Source organism: Centroberyx gerrardi, chromosome 22 (genome assembly GCF_048128805.1).
Source record: "Centroberyx gerrardi isolate f3 chromosome 22, fCenGer3.hap1.cur.20231027, whole genome shotgun sequence".
NCBI lineage: Eukaryota > Metazoa > Chordata > Actinopteri > Beryciformes > Berycidae > Centroberyx > Centroberyx gerrardi.
Genome location: NC_136018.1, coordinates 20626667 through 20651284, shown reverse-complemented (window position 1 = coordinate 20651284; position 24618 = coordinate 20626667). Strand labels below are relative to the sequence as shown.

Here is a 24618-nt window from a genome sequence, read left to right as displayed (position 1 = left end):
TCATTGCATTATCGCATTGCTCTCATTATGTCAACTGCATGACATCAAATAATCCAAATGACCTCGGTGTAGAATTAGGTCAGATAGAGCAAACGATGGAAGACAGAACACCAAACAGAAGTCTAATGAACAACTCAGAAAGTAAAAAAAAAATCAAACTGCACACAGACGCAAAACCTCCTCAGGTATGCAGCCGAGTCTGGGTCACCGTGGCGATGACACGGCACATTGGAAAATGGCTTTGTCATTCCCGGTGCCCATAAACAAACCGGCGCTCTCTCACAAGCAAACACAGCCCCCCCGCAGCCCCGCGGTGACCTTTTCTTCTCACCCCGGAAGACCATGTGTTACGATCTCACATGACAATTCAGCCATTGTCAGTCATTATTTACATCCGCCTGACCTCATGCCGGCGTCCACCTCCGGATGAACTGTGTCTCCAAGCAGAACAAACACACATGGTGAGGAGGCACCAGCTAACATCACCAAGATGCCCAGAAAGTTGGCAGTTATACATCTTTTTTTTTTTTTCATCTTTGTTGCTCAGCGCTCATTGCTGTGGTGTTTCTGCACTGCACTTCCCAGAGATCACCTGTCAATCAAACAGTGTGTCCAGTACTGTGACGTCTTTTCCGAAATAAGAAGGAAGGAAAAAGTACAATGCATATGTGTCAACCCAGCAACAACTCACATTGCTCGGTCACAACAACAATGTCTCTAGCAAGTAGCTGAAGGCATCGTGCATCCCTTCTTTCAGTGAATGGGTAATTGGCTGCAGTTTTCTCCTTGTCAAACAGGGTCTTTTTCTGCCACGGTTACTAACTCTCCTTGAGTCGGATTGGAAGAAAATGGGAGAAAACATGATGTTTGTATTAAACTTGACACATCCTTGGCACCTCAAGCTTTCATGTTTGACTCAGGCTAACCTGCACAGTCAGAGGACCTACTGTAAAGGCAGCGATCTTTCTTCTCAAAGATCAAGGTATGTGTAATGATATGACAGCATATAAAAATGGTAATGATATGGTGATTATATAGTAATTGGTAATTATATAGTAATTGTATAATTGTATTGTATAATCTTATAGACTTGTCATTGCATATACCTTGACCTTAGAGAAAAGTTATTGCTGCTTTTTACAATATATTTTTTTTTTTTAACAAAGGTGTGTGCCTCTCCAAAGCTGAAATAAAACCCACCCAACCCTGAAGCTAAACATTCATTTAACACTGACAGCAGAATAAATATACAACTATCAAGTGCTTGACACTTGATAGTAATAGAACTTATTTTTTGTGCCAAAATGAGAGTGAGTCAAAATTAGGCAGAGAAAGAAATGTAAACTTCGAAATTCAAAGCACCTGCAAGGAAACATTCCATCAAGGCCAGTTGTGTGCTCCTGTGAACCCCTAACCTGTGAATTTGCACTCTAACAGTAAGCTAGGCTCTTGGCCAGGAGAAGGGGCTCCTGTGGCTCTAAGTGTCTCTAATTACAAGGTAAAGAGAAGCTTCAACAAAGGACCTGGGAAGTTTACCATAAGCCCCTGTGAGCTTTGCAGAAAGACTCAAACCAGCAAGCATTTGATGGATATTGTCAATGCAAACAAGCACAACATTTTCACAGTATAATATTATGAAAAGTTGGCCACGGCTGAACTTTTCACAGTCATCAGCCATCAATGGCTAATCAGATTCCCCACTGATGGGATTTTGTTTCATGAACAACAGTTCCACATGAGCAAGAATTTGATTCCAGCCATTGAAAGTTCTCTACGACTTTTATTTGAAAGACTACAGGAATAAATGTCTCGAAAATGATTCTTGGAGAACGGTTGCATTCATCGTTGGGGTTGATGGTAAGCTCTGAAGTCATTTTACTGATTTTCTTCTGTTTATTTTCAGTTAATGCTACCTAATTAGCGCTTGCTAGCTAGCTATGTCCACTCATCAAAACAATGTAATGTCATGAAAGGCGCTACCGAAGCAGCAAAAAATACATGCCAGTTCAAAAGTTCTAGCTGCAGACCACTACATAGCAATCTCACACGACCTGTAATGAGTCAGAAAAGAGAAACTCATCAAACAAGTTGGCTCCTTCATGTCCAACAAGAGACACTAAGTTTTTGTAGGTGGTTCTGCATTGATTCTCCCTGTGCTAGCACCAGCAAGCTACATGAAAGGCCTCAGATATATGCATGATATCTGTGAAAAGTTCCTCATAAAGTCAAATATCCAAGACATCCTTGACCCACACGATAGCCCTGGTTTCTGCTGTCTTGACATTGGCAACATCAAAGGAGGCTAGTGATGCATGGTTGGGTATGGAAGTGAAACTCAAAGCCACTTTTGCCAGACAAAGAGTTGGATGGGCAACTGCAGTGTAGGAGAGAGCAATTTATGTTAAAAAATGAGCTTACTATACATATGTGTAAAGGCTCAGTATTGTGAAAATGTGCCTTTTTTGGTTTCATAAAGCTGTCATAGACAGAAATTTGCCTTTTTAGTCCAAAAATAATACTGTCACCAGCATATCAAGCAGTTACAGATTTGTCTGTCCTTTCTTCTGCCAACGTCATATCATCACTCAGCTTGTAATTTTAATTAGGGAGCGGCAATTGAGCGAAAATAACTAAAATTCCACTTCCACAGGCTTATAAACCTGTGTTCAATATTGCATAAACATAATCATAAATCTGTGCAGCTTGCAAGCATCTTTCAAAGACTCATAAAAACTCATACAAGCTCTGTCTCTAATATGGCACTGGAACAAAATCTACATGCTGCTGTTTAAGGAACTGCAAAATGCCTGAAACTAATTTCAAAGACGTTTGATTTAATTTCTGATCAGTATCCCACAAATCCTCCATGTTGAAACGACTGAGCAGTTACTTAGAAGTTGGTCTGAGGCTCCAACTTTACCTGGAACACCTCCTCGTCCAGGATCCTGGTGCCGAACACGGTGATGCCGTTGGTGTTGATGGAGGCGTGGTCGCTCCTGAGGAGAGGCTTGGTGATCTTCTTCTTACAGTCCACAATGATGGTGACCGTCTTCTTCTCCACGCTGATTGCCACGCGGTGCCACCTGGTCAAAGAAACAAAGTTGGTTTGATTACATGCATAATCTCACACATATCCTAAAATGTCATTTGCTTTGAGAGGTACTGAGAGTTCACGAGTTTGAATTTGTCTGTTTGTCCAGTGATGTCACCTAGAGGACACTACCTAATCTTGATCCGGAATATAAAAAATAGCATGGAGGATTCAAGTTAGCAAGTTGTTTTAAGTACTTACGGTAATACAGTGAAAATAATACAGGCTTTTCCGGAATTCAAATCAAAACTAAGAATTACAACCAAATATCTATTGATGTTAAACACTTAATGCAGTTACACCAAAGACTTGGGCACAATAGTTCCAATGTATGATGGGTGAATTGCCTCACTGAGAAAATTCTACTAGTGTGAGTTCAGTTCTTGACTGTGTTGCTCTGTAAGAAGTTACTGTATTCTGAAACACTTGAAGTGGTGCTCATAAGGCATTATAAGGCATCATGAACGCATTATAAGCATATTGTGAATGCAAGATATAGTAAAAACAAAGTACAAAAAAACCCAGAATTTTTCATTCATTCATTAAAGAAGCAAATCCTCCCAGAATCGTGAGGGTTCGAGTTGCGTATCGTATGTTTCGATCGACGCCACCCATAGATGTAAAGGGTTAACCGGGGTCACACGTGAGTCTGACACCTCCCTCGCCTCTGGACCATTTGCCACTGCACTTAAGGGCTATTGCATACCAGGCAGCAGTGGACCACATTCTTGCCCCCACACTTTGGCCCTGTTTAACACGGGATTACACTCATTAAACTCCAAACTTAATCCTCCTTCTGGGTTACTCGGCATGACAGACGTGGTGAACATTGTGGAAAGTGTGTGTCAGGATCCAGGAAGGCCCGGCTTGCCAGAGCAGGAGACACACAGTCAAAACATTGTTCCGAGGTGGAAGATGAGACCTGGCACCGCTGTAGCTCAAGATGGCAATATGAGCAACAGTGCTTCGGGAGCGTTTATCACAGCTACAGATCTACATCCGATCAGATGTGAATAATCAGTTTGGTAAGTCTTGTCATCGCGGGAAGAAAGGGCCTCATTTGACATATGACATTTGCCCTGGAGATGTTCAATTCCTTTGAACACAGCTAGATCGTATGGAGAAATTCCAGGGCAGACAACGGGGCTTAGTGGGAAATAAACGTGCAACAATCTCTGGGGTTAGCGTTACGCCAGGAAGGATTACTGCTCACCTTATATGGCAGGGGAGCAAATGCGGGCTTCAGTTAGGTTTGAGCAAATTCTCATTCAAATTGATCAATTGTGTTATGATCAGGACAGTAAAGTTGTATTCGAGAAAGCAAGATAAATTTATGAAAAAGCTCAACAGAAATCCTCTCATTCTTCTCCCGGTTGGAAAAAGGATAAAACGCTTTCTCACTTCACCAATATTATCATTGTGCCTCTCTATTCAAGCTTGGCATATACTTCTTTGTAACAATGACTACATCCACAGGGACTGAATGCGCGGCCTTAGCTGTAGCCAGTGAGGATTTAGACAAGGCCTGGAGTTTGGAATGCATCCAGCCCCTGAAGTGCTGAAAATCCTCTACAGAGAACATTAGACAGTGGGTCACAGAACTACACACTGGACAAAAAATCCCCCCACAGGACTGACACAAAGTGGGCCGGGACAGTTACTCTTTCTCTTTGTTGCAACCTGCACATCAAGCAGAGCTACTGCATACATGGGTTTAAGTTTGTACACTCAAGGATTTCATCAAGTTTCCTTCCATCGTGATAGCTGTGTACGGCACGCACTAGATCTCATCTTAAGTCCATTTGGGCCGCAAAGCATCTTGTGACCCGGTTATGACTTCCCTTATGAGCTCAGAAAAACAAACGACGCTCGCATAACAGAAAGTTCGAAAACCTTAATAACATCCAAAAGCATCATAAAACACTTTGCTAAAAAAGAAAGCTGCATTTTCCCAGCGGCCTATCTGTTTGTTTCCCCCTAGTGCCCCTGCCCACGGGCTCATGTCAGCTAAGCCAAAGGCTCTGAGTGAGAATTCTTGGATTTCTGAACCTGGGAGCGGATGATCAGGCCTGCGCTTAAAAGGCTAAGAGACTCTCTATGCCGAATCTGATTGGGTGAGGTAATCCAGGGGGGTAATAAGGAAGTTTAGGACTGCCCCTTCCCCCTCCTTCCTCCTTCCTCCTCCCCCCCCCTCTCTAAAATAACAGAGGCAGTGAGTTCATGGATGAGGTCAGGTTGCCCATAGCAGTCCCCGCTGTGCCCCAATAATCCAGTGTCTCTCTGTCTCTGACCTGTCTCTATGCCCACGGACCCCCGATGGGACGGATAATCCTGTGACAAGCACCTGTGGTGCAGCGACGGGAAGATCTGGGTTGTTTTCTTGCTCTTATCAGGAAGAACGAGTCGATGGGAGCCAGGAAGAGTTTGAGTGTTTGAATGTGCTGCCGATAGACGATATTTTTTTTTGCCAATGTTGAGTGAAAACATTTTTGTTTTGCCAAACAGTATAAGGACTGCCGCTACTGTATATGCAGAAAAACCTGGAAATCAAGACTTCAGCTGCTAGAAGTTGGACTGACTCTGATTTAAGAAGGCATGAACAGTCTTAAAGGAATACACCAAGTTTTTGGGAGATTGGTCAACTTATCTGTTAAGTGATGAGAACAAAGATAGCAAAATCATCAATGTATCATTGGCTCAGGTGATCCATGCTAACACTTTAGCATACACTATGTTCACTCATGGTATGCAACTAGCATTACCTTAAAAGTGAGAAAATCACAACTTGTAGCAGCTCTAAAGCTAAATGGTAAGTCATTTTAAATGATATACTGCATATGGCAGTTTTGTCTAGGAGATTGGTAAAATGTACATGAAATATGATACAAAAATAACATCTAGCAGTTTTGAACTAGCAGGGACCTTCACTTCACTGGTGGGCAATGGGAGACTGTACAGCTAAATATCACTGTGTAGCAGATGAGTATGGTTGCTAACCTGAAACTGTTCCATTGAGTTATATAACTCTATATTGAGTTAATGATATTTCATTTTTAAAATATATGAATCTACAGGCCAAATATAAACACCACTAACAAGTTTTTAGTACTAAATTGTAAGTCTTCTTACTTTAAATAATGCTAGTTATCTACTTTCACTCAACATAGTGTTTGCTAAAGTGTTAGCATGGAGCCAACGATCTTGCATCTTGCAGTCCGTGTGCGAGATCTGACTTACTTTCCGTCGGCCAGGTTGAGAGTGCGGAACAAGGGGTAGTCCTCCGGGGCCGGCTTGCCAGTCTGGTCCTCGTACAGGAAGACAGGGGAGCGTCCCAGCTCCACGCCCAGCTGCTGGACCCCCTGCTCACTGTAGACGGACAGCAGGAAGGACTGGAGGCCGGCTTTGGGGCGCACCGTGGTCAGGATGGAGAAATCCTCCGGGAAAACACCTCCTGCCCAGCCAAAAGACAGGTTAGAGTCAGGCACAGAGGACACTTCCAAACATGATTCACATGCATCAATACTATCAGCATTCACTCCCAGCCAATTCTCCAGAGACTTCTAATTTGGTCAGTAAAGGAAATCCATCACTGTTAACTTGCTAATATCAATCAATATTGCTAATATGAAAGAAGTTCCATTCACAGTTTCATATTAATGCGCACATTCGGCAATCCAGTTTCTGCTTGTAAACAAGAAGAGGTAAGATAGTTCCGCTTCCACTGCCTTCCCAAAATAAATCTTTCGACTAATAGCTAACGTTCTCTACGGTTACATTAGGACCCGCCTTCTGTCAATCACAATTCATTCAAGCCAACAGTACAACCAAAGCAAGATGCTTCCGCCAGCTACAGTCCATAAAATTAAACTGTGAATAAAGCTTGATTTATTACAGCTTAAAATTGGCGCTCTCTTCTTTACTGGGAGTAACTCGTAATATTTAGACAGCTTTTGTTTGAAATTATGTATCTATTATTTATATCTTGTAACGTACTAAAAAGCACTGGAAAATGATCTAATAGTTAGGGAATGCAGGAAATGAGAAAAAACTCTAATCATGCCGTACCTTGATTTAAGAGCACATTTTTTGTACGTTTAGTTTGCTCACAAACAACTCTTAATTAGCAGGGTGGTAACAAAAGAAAGAATGAAAGAAAACAAAATGTATAAAATGTTAAGAGGCACTTAAGTGAATTCAGTTCAACAGATCTATATTAGTGTTTTACCATCAACAGGAATACAACAGCATCATGCATCAGGTGTTAGAAACCAACTGAAACACTACATATTTTGGAGTTTTGGAAATCAATTATTTGCACAGAAATACTGTAAATTTCCAATTTTTATATTGCTGTGGTTATATCACATTCAGGCTGTAGAGAGACTTTCATATCAGGTGGAGAGTGAACAACCATGCTTGTGCTCGGCCTTGCTTTCTCTCTAACAACAGAGACAATCAGAGCAGTCATTGGCGGTACAGGGCTGAGACACAATCAGGGAGAGAATCCGCTGTCCGAGGACTTGGCAACTGCAATAATAGGCACTTGAAACACCGGTTCGCACAAAGACAGTTAGCTTGTGAGAGGCTGGAAGAGCGGAGAGGTTTATCTTACCTGGGAATAACTGCTTGGTGGGGGCACTGATCTGGGCCTGCTTGGCGACTCTGTAGGCTGTGTCCGGCTTCGATGCTCTTCGGTTTGTGCAAAATCCTGATGTTTTCTTCACTCCTTCGGGGGAATTGTGAAATTCTAATACTTTTAGCACGTCCACCGGTTCTGCTGTTGGAGGGGGCAGATAAAACATTGATTAGGTCATGGTACTGTTTTTTCTAAGCATATTATGAGGGCTTAGTTCATCTGCGTGATAACACCATGTATGATCGAGCAATAAGCCAACGTACAATTGTGACCTTAGTCAAGCAGTACAGGTATCAGACATTAAACCTCAGTGAACGCAAAATGTTTAAATGTGAAAAAATGTTCTTGAAATTGTTGCAATTTGTTGATGTGTGCAACTCGCTTTTTCAACCACAAATTCGACATTTCATAAAACTTTGAAATACATACATGTGCGTTTACATTTTTCAGGAAGCTTCTGTACTTAAGTGTTTTTCACTAATCCCAACTAATCCCAAAGTTTCACTGATTTGACATGTTCCCAAGGGGGCTGGAGGAGGGGAGGTGCTACGTCACTATGATACTTTAGGGAGTCCTTGTGCTATTCAGGAAACAGCGCCACTACATGATGCCTATTATGTTTTGATGACCAAATAGCGTTAACTTTGTTTCAAATGACAGACGATACATGATTGCACTGACTTCACATTGATGGAAAAAAGCCAGGAAAGACGCACTATACGACTAACTGTTTCATCCAAATGACATTATGACAATGACAGTATACCCATTCTAAGATCAGCTTGTGGCTCCATCTATCAGCATCAAACATACAGGCATTAGAGTCTCCTCTCCTTAAATAGCATCTTATTGTCCCCCAGGGAGCAATGCCTCTCTAAACAGTTAATCTAGGAAATGCTGCCGACCCGTGGCTCTGCTGCCTCATCTGACAGGAAATATCTCCATCGAAGCCAAACAAAGAGCATAATGAACAATGTGCCCACAGCCAACTAGTCTTATAACACTTGGATAGGTTTACCTTGATAAGGGTCACCAGAGCCTCCCTGAGTTTCCCATTCTCTCCAATCTGATGCACTTTACATAAAGGAGCCTGTTTGGCCCCATGTTGCCCAGAGAGACCCATGGGAAAGTATTATAATCGTGCTTCTTAATCAAAACACCTTCTCAATATAAAACATTAGCTTGGTCATAGGGGTGGGAGGGGGGAGGGACACCGAAGTGCTATATGAACAATTTAAGATCACATAATCCAGCACTATGTGAAGACATATGAAAACTCAAAATCCATATGGTGAGATTTAAACAGGGGCTCACTTCACTCAGCAAAATATAGCAATGCCTCGCTAAAACAAGCAATACAATGGCAGATTGTTAAGGGTAATAACTCTAATCTGTTTTTGTAGGGTAAATAAGCAAGCCAGGGTGTCTGAAAGCATCAGCGAGCCTTTTTCTGACAGCTCTAAAGCCACTGTTTTGGTTGGCATGTGCGGGTCAAGCCCATTCTGAACATTTCTTTAGCCACTTTATACAAGGGGAGCTTAAAAAAAACTGTCCGATTTCCCTCTCAACACACTCTGGCCGACATTCCAGCTGCAGCGAGGAAAAGCAAATTATGAGAGAGTTTCGTTCTGTTCAGTGGAGCATGTGGCAGGGGGGGGACCAGGTCCCTGTTTCAACATGAATCTGTTCCTACTGAATATGAAGGATGCCGCGAGCACTAGGCATACAGAGGGCTGGTACAAGACCACCACACAGTCAATGCAGAATACACTGCTAGGGGGCTGAAATCTTACCATTGTTTTAACTTTCCCCAACTCCAAGACTTCACTGCTATGTATATCAGGCAACAAAACACATTGAATGAATCTTTGTCACTGTTTAATGGACAAATGTAGGGACGTTTTTGCTAAAACACAGGCAAAACCCCATTAAAGTATTTCTGGCTTGTTTTCATTACCATGATGAAGGCATTATCACATACAGAGCTTGGCCTACATCTGGTCCTCTCATCTTCCACTACATGCTGTACAGCACCTGGGATGGACCAGATGTGCCTCATGATGAAGGCAAAGTGAGCCGGTCTGCTTCAACCTGGAGTACAGAACTCCCCGCTAGCTCCTCATCCGTCTCCAGAGGGTTTCATAGTTTCCTTCATGTAAGCCTAAATCTTGGGTGAGAAAAGAAATCTGCAGAGCTCCACCAACAGCCCATTCTACATACAAAGTCATGACCACTTCTAATCTTGAATGCCTGTCTAATCTGAAACTGCGTGTCCCTCCGAAGGACACGTCTTTGTGTCATTGATCGTCGCCCCTGTCAACCCACCACAGTCCAACTAGCTCCCATTTCAAGAGGGGCGAAACAAAAATGCGTAAAAGTAAAGATCATCATCATCATCATCTGACAAAATGAGAAGGTAAGGATGCTATCATTGGCCGGGACCGCTTGGCCTTCTTTCGTAGCTTGTGAAGAGGAACCCACTCCTTTACTTTGGAGCATGAACTGAGGACCTCTTTGTGAGTTCCTGCAGAGAGAGTCACTCTCAGTTCAGACTCTAGGGCCCTCATGCGTTCCAGATGTGGCGATTTGGCCAGGCTGCGACCCTCGCACGGAGGTGCCGAGAAAACGTCAATACTGGCCAATCCATTAAGGTGGCCAAATGAGTGTGTGCAGGCTTTAAAAGAGTGGATCTGATGAGCCGGTGTGAGTTTGCCCTCGGGGCTGTGCAAACAAGGCCACATAGCTCTCATCAGACCTTAGGTGGCATGGAGGGACGGACCTTCCCTAATAGTCTGGAGGAGAGAAAAAAAACTCAAGCCTACCCCTAAGATGAGACAAGACCTCCTCTGTTGCTCATTTAATGGAGACATATGCAAATTGAGGAGGCGTAGAGAGGGAATTATAGCAGGGACATTACCATAAAACACAGATCGACTGATTTGATATGATCCCTGTCATGTTCGCAGGTATACATCCATGCATATGTAAAGACAACAGCGTTTTCCAAGAGATAACGCAAGCTTTACAACACCATTCTGAGGACGGGGGCCAAAAAAAAAGTCTGCCTCGGCTCGTTCCTCATCGCATGCTACATGAGACCGGAGCGTAGCAGTGTCACGAATCCTCCTCCCGCTGTGTCACTTTCAGCCCCTAAATCTTTACGGAAAGGTGAAATTGGCTGGTAAAAGGAGGAGGACCTTTTCACCTGCAGCTCCCTGAGACTCTAATAATATCTTCAGCCAGAATGTCTCTCTCTCTCTCCCCCCCCCCCCCTCTCTCTATCCCACTCTCCCTCTCCCTCTCTTTCCTTTGACTTGCACCATGCTGCCGGCTCAAACAAGACGGCTTTATGCTGGTGTCATACTGAGGAAACTTCACCCAGTTTTTCAAAGCAGTTCTTTTCCCCCCTTCTACTCTTCCCTCCTTGCTCTCCCCTCTCTCACTAATTCATTTTATGCCATTTTATGCCTTTATATCAGAGCATGTTTTTTCACTTTTGAAAGCAAAATCCTCAAATTCGGAAAAGGCTAATTACAAGAGACAGCTCTTAAAAGCCGATACTGTGTGATCATGCTCCAGCTCAGAGGATCGCAGTTAAAAAAGAGCTCTATCTTTCAAGTCGCAGCTTTATGGGGAGGCAGGAAAACCGCATCTCCGAATGATCACACGATGATCATAAATGCGCGGCGGCTTCGGCGAGACGACAGTCCAGCGAGGAGCCGCCGATTAGCCGATGTTCCTTGAGCGCATTAGGGAGAGGGCTCTGAAAATGCTAGCTTTGTCTGCTGGAATGCACATCTGAGCCTGCGCCCCGGGGGCTGAGAAAACGTGTCTGTACACTGCTAGATGCAGAGGGCACCCTGCAGAAACAGCCTCGACTGCCATAAACAGCACAGGAGAAACCCACTGAGAGCCTGCGGTGTAGGATGCTTAGGATTCAAATGGGACTGGAGTTGACGAGTTAGGAAAGGTGCCATTTTCAACCTGTGGTAGAACTGGTACTGGAACTGTGGTAGAAGTTCCCAACTAGTACTTGTTGGCAACAAATGAGAAGGGAAGAACACATGGTGAAGTGAATAAAAAGTGACACCAATCCATGATTTGCACTGACATGTCGCTGCTGTCATATGAAAACCCTGTAACTCAAATTGTGGTACATTTTCATGTCTTAACTTCAGTTGAAGACCCTTCATTGATCCTTCAGCTGAAGTTAAGAATGCTCCTCTATGGGTTGAGAAAGCTCCACCACCCCCGGTGTTATGAAACCCTTTCAAATCCCCATTGGATAAAATGAAAAACGCATGGCGGTCAAACTAAAAGCAAGGCTGTTTATTTCTGTCTTTCTTCTTCTGCTCCTGAAAATTTGGAGATACAAGGTTTTCACCAGACAGTGACAACATTACAGTTAGGTTTCTTTTGAGAAATGAAACAGAAAACATGTATCCTATATCTACATCCATACCTGTACGCAATAAAATACATACAATGCATCAGTGAATGCTTAAAATAAAGCATCCTATGAGTTGCCTATGGGCCGAGGTGTAAAGCCTGTGTGCTCCTGAACCCTGCGACTCAGCATGGCCATTATGGCAGCAGGCTAGGCCCACATGCAGGCCTGCTCTTTGAAGGCTCCGAAATCATAGGGAAGTGCAACAAGGACCATCATCAAATAACTGCTCAGTACTTAAAGAGGGGAAACATTCCCACCGCTCAGACAACGCGGCCTTGTCCCGCAGCCGACCAAACATCTAAGTGCAAAAGTCGCGGGGAAGCGCCGGGCACCGGTGGGGTTTTTGCACCAAGCCAGCTTTTTTGGGCTTCGGTGTGGACCAGGGCAGTGTGGAGAAAGGGTGATTCTGTTTGGCAGGGCATGTTGTCTGACCGCTCAACCCCCCCTTCAGACCCGCAGGGGCTTTGCGCTCTTCCTTCCAGAGAGCACTGACAGCTCCAGGAGCCAGTGAGGCCCTTGTGAAAACTGACTATACTGAGATTTTTTTTTGTTTTTTGATGATGATTCAGCATGTAATTTATCTAATCTAGTGTATATCACATATTTAGAATCAGTCTAAAGCTGAAAATTGACCAGCCACCCTTGAGATCTGCTAAAACCCCTGTGCGCCTTTTCATAATCAATTAACCTATAATAGCCTATATCCATCCCGGATAGGCTTTCCTCCACTATATAGGATTGCGTTCCTTTCACTCATTTGTGAAGGGAATGTTACGTTGATGAATGCATTTCCAATCGTTTAACGCAAAGCATTCAACTGTAACATGCAACTTTTAATAGCCCACTTATTCCGGCTTGAAAATATCCGATAACCTATTAACTCGACACACAGAGGAACTACTTTTTCAACACAACGGCGTCGATTTTAGAATTGCAATTTAGTACAAGTGGCCCAGCATTCTAACAATGTCCCAATGCCCGACAAATGTCCAGTGTCCACCCTGCTAACCGTGTCCACATCCACCTAGCGGACCACAGTTCAAACAAAGAGCTGTTTTTCCAGCCTAAGTGAATGTCAGAAAAGCAGCGGACAAGCTGTTTCCCCTCCGCTCTGTCAGCACACACCAGCGACTTATGATGAATTTAATTAGGCGAGGTGTTTCATCTTCAGGGTGGACGCGCTCCATTCATGCGTAAAAGTAGCCCGCAGTACACTGTGTTAGTGAATAGTGTTTTGAACAATATGTGAAATACACTAGAGAACTTGTGCTGAGTTCTCCCATTGGATTTCTTTTTCATTTTTTTTTTTACTGTATGTGGTTCACTTAGTGGCACTTATTGTACCTCACCGTTTTATTTGGTGGCTTCCACAAACCGCTTAATCATATATATTGGGGCAACCTCGCCCTAACGCAGCGATACTTTGGTTGTGCTGTGAGGGGAAAAAAAACACATGTATGTTACCATGACCCCCCTGTGTCCAGGTAAGCCTGTCAATCCCCATATCTCCATCATCTGTTACCCAGCCGGCCGGCGCTCCGTCCCCCTTTCAGTCCCGATACAGTTCATTAGAAACGTTTGGCCCCTAATATTCTTACCTGCTCTGACATGGGTAGCCTGTAGAACCAGGGTTAAAGTGATGAATGCGGTTACAGTGGAATCCATAAGCCACCTTTTCGTTTTCCACCTTGTGGACCACCTTTGCATCTCCATGGTCGGCGCCCCACAAAAGTGAACAAAACTTTTGGGCGACTTCAAGTGATTTTTAATGACGTCCCTTCCACAATCCCAAGTGTGATGGAAGCTGTACTACAAAAAAGCCATAAGTGAGGAGTTTCAGCCTCTTCTCTCAGCCACAACCAGGCCCCCGATCTTCCCTTCCAGTGCCCAGCCTTCAGAGTGAAGGTAGTCGGGCTTTAATCAAAACGCACAGAGTGCAGTCGAATACACTTGGTGCGTCCGCGGACAGGAGGGCTGGGCAAGCTCCGCAAACCAGACCCACGATTACAGGAAAATGACAAGGGAACCAGCCCCCGATTAGCAAATCACGGGGCTGGAAATTCTCCTTAGGGTCCACCCATCAGCTTTGTAAAGCTCCCCCGAGTCTCTCCTGAGTGCGTCTAAAGAAAAGAGGAAAAAAAAAACGGTGGCAAAGTCGGTAGCGTCCAGGGAATGAACGGAATGGCACGATTATGCATGTGGGGTATTCCTGCAATGTTGACAATGTCCTCAATCTAACATGTAACCACCTTTGCATCAGCTGATACGATGCAAATGGCAGAAGAGTAGGAATTTGTTTTTTTACTGATCAAAATGGGTAACCGTTTAATGAGGTTTTGCATCTGGAGATAACTAACTTAAATGTAATTGAATGTTTTTGGTAAATTTCAGCTATTTAACATAGCCTATACCAAAAAAAAACACTGTGAGAGATTCCCCCCCCCCCCAAAGATCCCTGGAACCCCTTAAGGTCCCCCTGGAACTCTGGAACCCCCTCACAGACAGCTGGAACCCCCTCAAAGACCCCTAGAACCCCCTCAAGGACCCCATGGAGCCCCATCATAGACCCTTGGGAGTCCCCGCACCCCACTTTGAGAACCACAGAACCACCCCTACACTAATCCTAATGCATTGTTGGTCCGCTTACACCTACAAGAAGGTCTAATTCCCCCATTGAAATCCTTAACGTTTCATCTTATCTCTTATCTTAAACATTTTCTTCCTTAGGCTTATCAGAGAGGATTTGAGAGTGAGAGTGAGAATTTGGGATCATGGAAGTAGCCCCCTCTCACCTGCATTTCCCACTGAGAGGAATGGGCCGTTACTTCTGAAACCTGGGGCTGGCCGCTCTCATGACATCATCAGGGGAAGGGCACTTGTAGTTTATACCCCCACCCCCCCTCCCTCACCCAGAGCCCCCTTTGCTTTACTACCACCACCACCACCAGTCCCTTTTACACTAATTCATGCACTAATTCAGCAGAGTTAAAGTGCAATTGTGGCTTGTAGTGGTCGAAACAAAAAACAAACTGTTCTCTGATGGATTGTCTCAGTGTATCACAGACACTGTCAGTTTTGAAATATTTTATTTGGCATTTCTGCTTTATTGGACAGTTTTAGAGTGGAAAAAGACTGAAAAAATGGAGGAAAAGAGGGGAACGACAAAAGTCCTAGGGCAGATTTTAACCTATGCCACATGTACATTGTATGCTCTGGGGTTAGAATAATATATCGGAATATCAGCCTTTTAATAAATATCTTATATCAACCAGTCATGTCATCCACTTCTGATATGATGGAGGTTCCTCCCTGACCACAGCTACAGAAAACAGTCTGTAAAACTTTTCTTTAGTTCTTCATTTAGAGGCCTAATGCATCCCAGAGACCATTGAACAGGTGTGCTGGGTCATCCTGCTGTTAACCCTAAAATTATTTAATTAGTCTGGGTTTCAATGGAGAGTTATAGTGTCCCATGATGGTCTAAATGCTGTTTCAGAGGCTTTTCCACCCTGACAAGAATAAAACTCTGGGAGAAACGGAATACATGTAATTATTTGGCATGGAAATGGTCAAACTCATTGAATATCGGCTAAATATCGGCTATCTGTGTCTTCAGTCTAAAAATATCAGCACTGGCCTTCAAAACCCCATATCAGTCGAACCTTAGTATGGACACTTTTTACCCTTATTCAACCAGGCAAGTTGACTGAGACACATTTTTGTTTATTGGGGGGAAAAAAAGCCCTGGAGAGTAATCGCAGGGGTGGAGGGAGGTGTTCCACGTGTAACAGCCTTTTAGAAGCAGGGGTCAGCACTGAGGACAGTTGGCTCCCTGTGTCTAATGGCTCATGGATCCTGACCAGGTGCTATCTGTCAGCCAGCGTGTCCCTCCGGCCGGCCAGCCTCAGCCCGCTCCCGGCCAAAGCCGTATCAGATGCTCCTCCTGGATGCTCGGGCGGCACGGAGCGAGAGTCATTTCTCTGTGATGGATCGGCGTCCGGGTAAAAGAGGGCTTCACACTACATCTTGCCCTCCCTGTGGTTCAGAGAGCATGGGGCTGGTAGTTCTCAAAGTCCTCCAGGGGTCCTTGAGGGGGTTCCAGGAGGTCCCCGGCAAAATGAGGAATGAGGAGGTTTTATTTCTCTATTATTTAGTTCAGAAGAAGTCATTCCAATTAGAGAATGCATACCCATTTGGAGCATCTGGCGTTCATATGACTATATTAATGATAGGTTTCACTCTCACTACTACTATCTCCCCATGAACAGTTCTACATGTTCTACAAAAATCTTCCCATATGGGTCCCTGGGATAAAATCTTATCAAATGAGGATCTGTAGTCTTAACGTGTAAAATCTTTGTAGTCAGCACTGGCTAATGCAACTGAAAGTCATTAGGGTGGCATTAGCAGATGGTAGCCTCAGAGATAGGGAGGCAAGCTTGTAACTGAAAGGTTGCTGGTTTGATTCCCTGTAGAGAGGCTGGGGGAAAAATCTGGGCAATTGGAAGTGAGCAAGCCATGTTCTCCCTTCAGTCAAGAAATGCTGTCAGTGTGCAGTATCAGGCGGTTTCTAGGTGTGTATTTTGGTGAGTTAGTGGTCATGTGAAGCCAAGCATTGCTGAAAAGTTGAGTAAATTAATAGTAGTAGCAGTAGTAGTAGTAGCAGTAGTAGTAGTAATAGTAGCAGTAGTAGTAGTGGTACTACTAGTAGCAGTAGTAGTACTAGTAGTAGCAGTAGTGCAGTAGTGCAGGATGATAGGAGCTTCATACCTGACTATAATTTTATTCGTTTTGCTCTGTGACTCAACATTACACCCTGTAGGTGGACCGATTATCTTTTCCAGCCTGTTGTCTTTTCTTGGAGGCAAATAAAGTTGATGTTATGCCAAGTTGTGCAAAATGTTGGCAGTAATATGATATGCTGGATAAATTATATGTTAGATGACCTGAACAAGGGCTTGTTTTATGGATTACATGCCTTCAATAAGCACCTATTAAACAAGAACCTGGAGCATTTCCTGATGCTGAAAAACAATAATAACCACAGGACTAAAATAGAACTCCAAGTGCCATAGTGATAGACACAATATGCACAATATGCTTTTTCAACTGAATTTAAAAAAAGCACTAATATTATTTTCACTTTGTAAGTTAGATTTTCAGGACTTCAGTTTTGGTGACAATTCCCTCAAATTTGAGCAAACTGTTGATTCCTGATAATGCTTACTTTTCAATAATTTTGTGTGTAGGAAGGTAATCTGGAGGTCTTAAGAATTCTCCCATGATTACTGCCAGAGAATGCATGTAATGACTATCAACTGTGACTGTAACGACAATCAGCCTTTGTCCAAAGTTGTTACTGTCTCCACTAATGAGATGGCCCTAAAACCAACTAATAAACAAAGCCAACCTATAACTGCTGCCAAATAAATGATGAACTCTGTCTGGCATTACAGTCTAAACAGTTACAGGCATCATTCACAGTAACGTGTGAATGATGCCTCAAAGGGCAAGGCCTTTACTGGAAGGCGCTTGTTCAAATCCCACGGCAGCAGGGAAGTTGCTGTTTATCAGGTTGTTAGAATCACACCTGTCAAGCTATCTGCAATATTGTACACATGTAATAAGCAAGGTAGGTTAAGCCTTCACACAGAAAAATAAAGGTGCGAACTGGAACCCAAAATGGTTCTTTGGAGTGACGCCATAGAAGAACCATTTCTGGTTCCACAAAGAACCTTTTAGAACGTTTCTTTGTGGAATCAGAAATGGTTCCAGAAATGGTTCCAGTTCAATTTGCAATTGCACATTATATACTATGGAGGGGTTTGGTTATTTTCCACATTTATGCCATCACAAACCATCCAATAACTAAGAATTAAGAACCTTTAAAAGCTTCTTGAAAGGTTCTTTGTGGAACCAGAAATGCTTCTTCTATGGCATCACTCTGAAGAAGCACTTTCGGTTCCAGTTCGCACCTTTATTTTTCTGTGTGTTGAATTCCTTCAAAAGCGCTGCCAGCTTTGGTTACAGCATACTGTAAACTGTGCTACAACACTACATTTTACAATGCTGCAATGCCTTGAACACAGCAGGCACCTCACCAGAACACCACTGGCTGCAGATGTATGTGATGCTGGCAGGGCATTGACTGCACGCAGCTTTCTTTATGAATGAAAAGTGAGAGAAAGCAGCTTTTGCGGAGGAATGTGAAGTCGGACTCAAACAGATTAGCTCGGGTTTAAGACCTGGATGTTTTGACAATTACCCAGTGCCCCCTGTCAACCAGCAAGTGGTGGAATGGGTTCCATATGGACCATGCTGTCTTCACAGTAGACCTCGGCTGTGCTGTTCTTAGGGGTGTGACGTATTTAACTTTGTGATGTGATTTAAAGAAATATACGTAATGGAGTAATAGTAGGAGTAATCACACTATTGGTCTGGAATAGAGACAGATAAACAAAACTGTGGTTGTCTCAGTTATTTCTAGGAAAATCAGATTGACAATAGTGATTCCTTAGCAGGTTTTCAAGGGAGTCTTCTGATATTATGACATGTTTCCTTCACACTACCCATTCATACGTGATGATAAATCATGATTCATCAATTCAAATTAGTGTTTGATGTATTTTTATGTTAAGTGCCCATCTCAATTATTGGCATACCTTGGTATTGATTCATATTGTGGTCAGAAGATTTTGAAAATATTCTCCCATTCAAATGCAGTTGTTTAGATGGAAGACATTTTAATTGTGTAGCTTTTATTCTGATATCACAGTTACCACCACCCTTCGTTACACAGTTCATTTAACTTCAGTATAGAGTACTTAAAGGAATAGTTCACCCCAAAATTAAAATTCATTCATTATCTATTCAGTTGAAACCTATTGAAGTTTATAGGACCATCAAACACACAGTGAGTTGGCCCCTGTAGTTCCATCTCAGCCTTGTTCCAGACTATTGAAGTTAACAGGGCCATCTTTTTACAGCTCCAGCAAAAGCATAAAATACCCATCAATTTTCTCCAAACTTGTGCAGCACAATCCAAGTGTTTTGTAGCCAAACGACTGCACTGTGGGTCCAAAAGGAGGAACTGATTGATTGACACTGATTTCACAGTGGCACCAGTAAACACCACCACCCCATACTGTGAGTGTATTAGTAACTATGTAACACACTGACTGTTTTTTCTAATGTAACAGATTGGCTATACAGCGCATTTATACATATTGTTTTCATACCACCTGCAGTAGTTAGGTGCAGTAGCAGGTGTGTCAGTTCATTGCACACAGTTCAGAGGGAACATTGGTCCTAAACGTTCCCATGTTGAGATATTGAGGACTATGGATCATCTCCTTCCGCTCAATATCTCAGACACCTCTGATCAGATGTTGACAAAACTTGGGGAAATGATCGCACAGCATCATACTACTGCGTTGTGAAAAGTAAAACATGTTGAATGATGGGCCAACCAGATGCATCATCCCTTCAAGTTTTGTCCAAATTGGACCACGTTATGGCCTTTCAACGTTCGCCCCCATCAGGCCAATCAGTTCAGTTTTTAAATGCCAGAACACAGGGCCAAAATGCATCATCCCACCAAATTTGGTCAAAATCAATCTGATCTGAGATACCCTGTATGATAGACGGACACACGGACACAGCTGGAATCCCATACATATCGACCCCAAGCACAGACAAATGAAATGCATGACCCAGAGGAGTGAATAGCAGACATTCATATCTGCATTTATCAATACACAGGATATGATGTTAATATCCCTTGTGCCATAATCCAAGGTGAGCATTCATATAGAGGCCCAGTTCAGAGTTTAACAGAATGATATACTACAATGAGTACCATAGAAAACATCAGGAATTAACCCTAACCCTGAAATTTAAATCTTTTGGCAATCCAAAGGCCTAAAGATAAATCATAAAGATGACAAATTGTGCTAACAATCATTACATTCTATAACCTCTGCTTTCTATTAGCACCATAAACTCTAGAACTGCCAGATTTGATCATATGAAAGCAGATCAATGGGCAAAAACTAAAATGTTATGGTAGTGCCGACTCAAACCCTACTGTGGTTATACAAAATAGCTAGAAGAAGTAGCCAACAGGCCGGTGAGAAAAAACAAATTAAATTTAGAAAGCTACTGAATTGCTAATTTGCCAAGTAAAGGGAAAAATGCACACCAGTGTTGAAGATGCTAAAGTACTTGAAAATAGCTGTTGACAGAGTATTTTGGGTAGGCATTTGGCAAAGCCCCGGTACAGTGAGAAAATAGGTGGAATAGGCCGGCCAATATCATTTTAACTAAAAAACAAGGCCTTTATACTCAAAAAATACAACTAAATTCAAAATCTAATGTTATTTCAAAACCGTTTATTGAGAAAAAACTTGTTAAAATGACAATAGCTCTTTTATTTGCTGTGAGTTTTACCTGACACGGTGTCGTATGAGAAGCACTTTTCACAGGCACACTCGAGCCAGCCACCAGCCACTGTCTGTCACTGTTTACACACAGCGCAGGGGGAAGCATAAAGAGCCCTTTCTCTAGCCTCACTCCGGCCCTCTGTCTAATACGAGCAAGAAAAAGTCCCTTCACTGCACTGACATTATTCTTGGCCGCCACAGCATGCCGTATTGCATAGGAATAAATATAGATATTATAATCTTGTATTATTAGTAACCCGGTTTTAAGTCATTTGAAGTGATTTCTGGAAAGCCGGGATTCTTATTTCTTTTGAAGCTTCTGTGACTCTCTTGGTTCCATATTTTTTTTGCCAGTTAAATGACTCTTCCTTGTCACAGAGTGCACTCCACCAGCAACAACCATGTATTTTCAGTGTGGTCTACCATGCAGCACACCCGAATTAACATCTGGATAAATGCTACCTCCATTTTGAGACGGCACATCCAGGCCCCCCTGCTATGCAATTACATGGAGTTGGTATCAGCGGAGGACTTGTTGCTTACTTTATTTGGATAAACATACACAATTATGGCACACATAGGCCTATGCGTCCGATATAGAGCTGTAGTGGAGTCAAGTGCATGTAGGCTTAATTTCCAGTACCGCACCCTGGTGTGCACGCACTTCCGTCTGTGTCTCGCATGCACAACGGTCATTTATACTATTGCATCATCTCTAGGTGCGCGCAGCATGTACTGCTTGGCTTTTTCGTTGTTTTAAAAGAATTTTGCCGATTTTTCCCCAGGAATTTATGGTTACATGTTTCTGTAATCGCTAGAGGAAGGGTCAGATGTCGGTACCAAATTGATCCATCTTGGATGAGCTGTATGAAGCGCCAGGTGGCTCTCAGATGTGAGGAAGTGTTTTCACTACCTGCCTCACCTCTCTGTCAGGGCCTGAGGTCAGTTTAGAAAATGCCAGAAATCCTGTGGGCTGTGACAAAGAAAACAAGCTCAAACTTTATAAAAAGAATTGTCACTTTTCTATGACAGCAAAACTCCTGGCATTTATCAATCATCTAGAAAGATCTAGGATTAGTTGGGTTTCTCAGATTAAATCGGCACTACTTCTCTTAGGCTTCGTTCACACTACAGGCTTATCATGCTCAATTCCGAATTGCTGCTTATGCATATTTTTTGGATGACCGTTCATATCTATTCTGGGATGTAAACCCATATCCAACACCAATACACTGATCTCTCCTCTAATGCTGGCTCATCCAAGCTGCCGTTGCACCAAATTTTTGAAATTTGTCTCAGGTAAATGATGCAAAATTTACTTATTGTCATGGCAACGCTGACAAATTCTGATTGGAGTGTTCATATACAAGTCACATGTAAGCTGCATGCCTTGGAATCCGATTTTGTACCACATATCCATGTGGTCCAGATCCGAAATGAAAATATGTGACTCTATGCAGCTTTTTGCTGATCACGCAGAAAAAAATTCAGAATTGGAACACTCTGAGCTGCAGTGTGAACGTAGCCTTAGCGGCTGAATCCATGCAGGACCCGGAGTCCAATAGCCGGCCTGGTCTACAGGTGTCCGCTAATGGGAAGCAGCCTGATTCTACAGCACAGGGGAGAAAGGAAGCCGCAATCCCACTGCTAGACATGCAGCAAGCCATTTCTGTGTCTCAGAAAGACAGGAATGTCCCTCTGTCTGAACACATTGTAGCTGAGGGGCATCTGCAGTGATGGCTTCAGCTGATAAAAACATCTCAGGGATACTCTGCTGTTCATAACTGAGAGGGCTCGATAATGCTGTTTTCTATACAGTGAGTTCCAGAAGGGTTAGAATCATAATACCAGACTATGCTTATGATTTGATTTGGTTGAATCTCTAATGCCTGGGCAATAATCATTGGGATCCATGTCTTGGATGATCGGTCTTGGAGGACAGAAGAAAATCCAGTTACATTTTGGGTCAATGCCATTTGTTTTCATGCTTAATTGCCCCTTCAGTCCATTAAAAAGAAAAGTTTTCCCCTCTGAAGTGCCTATAAACCTCAGGCCAAGGGAGGGGTTTTCCTTACATGGCAATTTTCACCAATAACATTAAAGGCCGAGTTCATGCCGAGTTGATGGGTCTTTTGAAAGTTCACGAAATTGCAGTGGAGCTCCATTGCGATAACTTCATGGACAGTTTGAGTGCTGCGCCGATTTCCCTCCCTCAGCGGAACAATTTATCACCTACTGTGCCGCTCTCTGCTCTCGGCCTATCAAAGACGAGCTGGAGCTAGAGCTGTGAGTTCGCACCACCTGGTCGGGGCGGGGATCTCCAATAAGCCCTCAGGAGGAAAACGTGGAGCTGGGAGAGGTGCGTGACCTTTGGTATGTGAGGCTCTGCCTGTTAAAAACCAGACGGGAGGCATGCGCTATGGCAAATACACTGTACTACATGCTTCGTTCAGGTGGTTGTGGTGGAAGTTAGCAGTCCACATTGTGAGTGCGGTCTTGATTTGGTAGAGTTGGGACAGAGGAGACGAAAAGGTGCCGTAAAATGATCTCAGGTGACCAGATGGTGGGCTGCTGGCCGCAGGAGGGGAGAGGCCAGCAGAGACTCACCCAGGCGCAGTGGGGAGATAGAGGGGCCACTGTGGAGCGAAGGTGGGTGGCCTCAGCTAGCCCTCGGTGTGTGTGTCTATGTGTGTGTGTTGGTGGACTAGGACACTCGTAAAGTAACAAACCTCCCGATAGGTCAGTGAAGGATCCATTCATCAAGACTCCTGCAGGGGCTGATTTATGGTTCAAGCAGACACTGGGTTTTGCTTTCACTCCCCCAGCACAGAATAGCTGGGGAGCTCAATGCTCTCTGGCCATTTGAGAAGAAACAGCAGTAAACCCTGAACTGTAATTCAATTCACTAATTTGGCAAAGGAAAAAACTCCCCCTGAATAAATGACACACACCGGCACACACATTTTCATAGCCCCCCTGCTACCCCTATTCTTCATAAACATCAGAGTATGACATCAGGCTATTAAAAATCACCTGGACTCCTCCTCCAGTGCTTCAGGATAGGCACAAACAACGATTTCTCCTTAGTAATTTACCTTAAGAGTTCAGCAATAAAATCAGCAGGGAGAAAAAACTTCTCCAGTTATCCATGCCAATTGATTCAAGGCCGGTTTGATTCATACTGTTCTCTACTTGCACTCATTTAGAGCCAAGTGTAATCACAACTGGGTCCACATACACTGAAATCTGAAAAAAAAAAGGTTTCAAAAAGGAGCCTAACAATATGATATCAACAGAGTGGTAATTTCATAAAAGACTTAACTGCACATTAAGAATTTTTGACTGTCAAAACTTCATAGTCATTGGGTCATTCCACATATAAAGACTTTCAAATTTAGGTTTTAAGTTCTTAAATTGAATAAGACTTTTAAATTAAATAGGAGTTTTTAAGAAATGTAATAAGAGCATGAAGCCAAAATGACAAATGTCGCTGTCTAAAAACATGTAATTCACCACAGGTAAGATGCATATAGTTATGTAAACATTCATTTTCCAAAGATTTCTCTCACTTAAATCCCCTAATCCCCATTAGAGAGACTACCCACAAACACAGGATCTAGTGATGAATACAGCATATAGCTTATGTAACATTTTCATATTATAATGCATTGTATCATGTTATAATGCGATTCTAATGCACCCATCATGTGCCTCAGAACTCTTCTGGAGCAACACAAATGTTACCAATATAGTTTGTCTGTAAATACAGTACATGTCTGCTCTCCTCAGCAGGCCCTGACCAAAATCTTCTTTCTCACATTTCCTGGTTAGCTCTGTGGGCACTGAGAGTCAAGCCTCGCTCACAGAGCTCCTTTTCATATGTCTCCGTTTCCTCCCTCCCACTCTGCAACTGAGTGAACCCTATCCTGTCCTGTACCAGCATGCAGTGTGTGCCTATAGGGGCGGCACTGAAATACCACTCCCTCCAAATGGAAGCCCA

The 24618-nt window shown here is 43.2% G+C and overlaps 1 protein-coding gene across 1 annotated transcript in view; it reads right to left on the bottom strand.

Annotated features, from left to right (window-relative positions):
• Positions 1 to 14071, bottom strand: part of col11a1a (collagen, type XI, alpha 1a) — a 90167-nt gene extending 76096 nt beyond the window's left edge. Inside the window, exons 1-4 of the mRNA XM_071904060.2 lie at positions 13776 to 14071; positions 7704 to 7868; positions 6329 to 6542; positions 2921 to 3083 (exon numbers count right to left, since the gene is read on the bottom strand). Of these exons, the coding sequence (XP_071760161.2) occupies positions 2921 to 3083; positions 6329 to 6542; positions 7704 to 7868; positions 13776 to 13890 (657 nt within the window). The 5' untranslated portion in view covers positions 13891 to 14071. The remainder of the gene's footprint in view (positions 1 to 2920; positions 3084 to 6328; positions 6543 to 7703; positions 7869 to 13775) is intronic.
• Positions 14072 to 24618: the final 10547 nt, after the last annotated feature.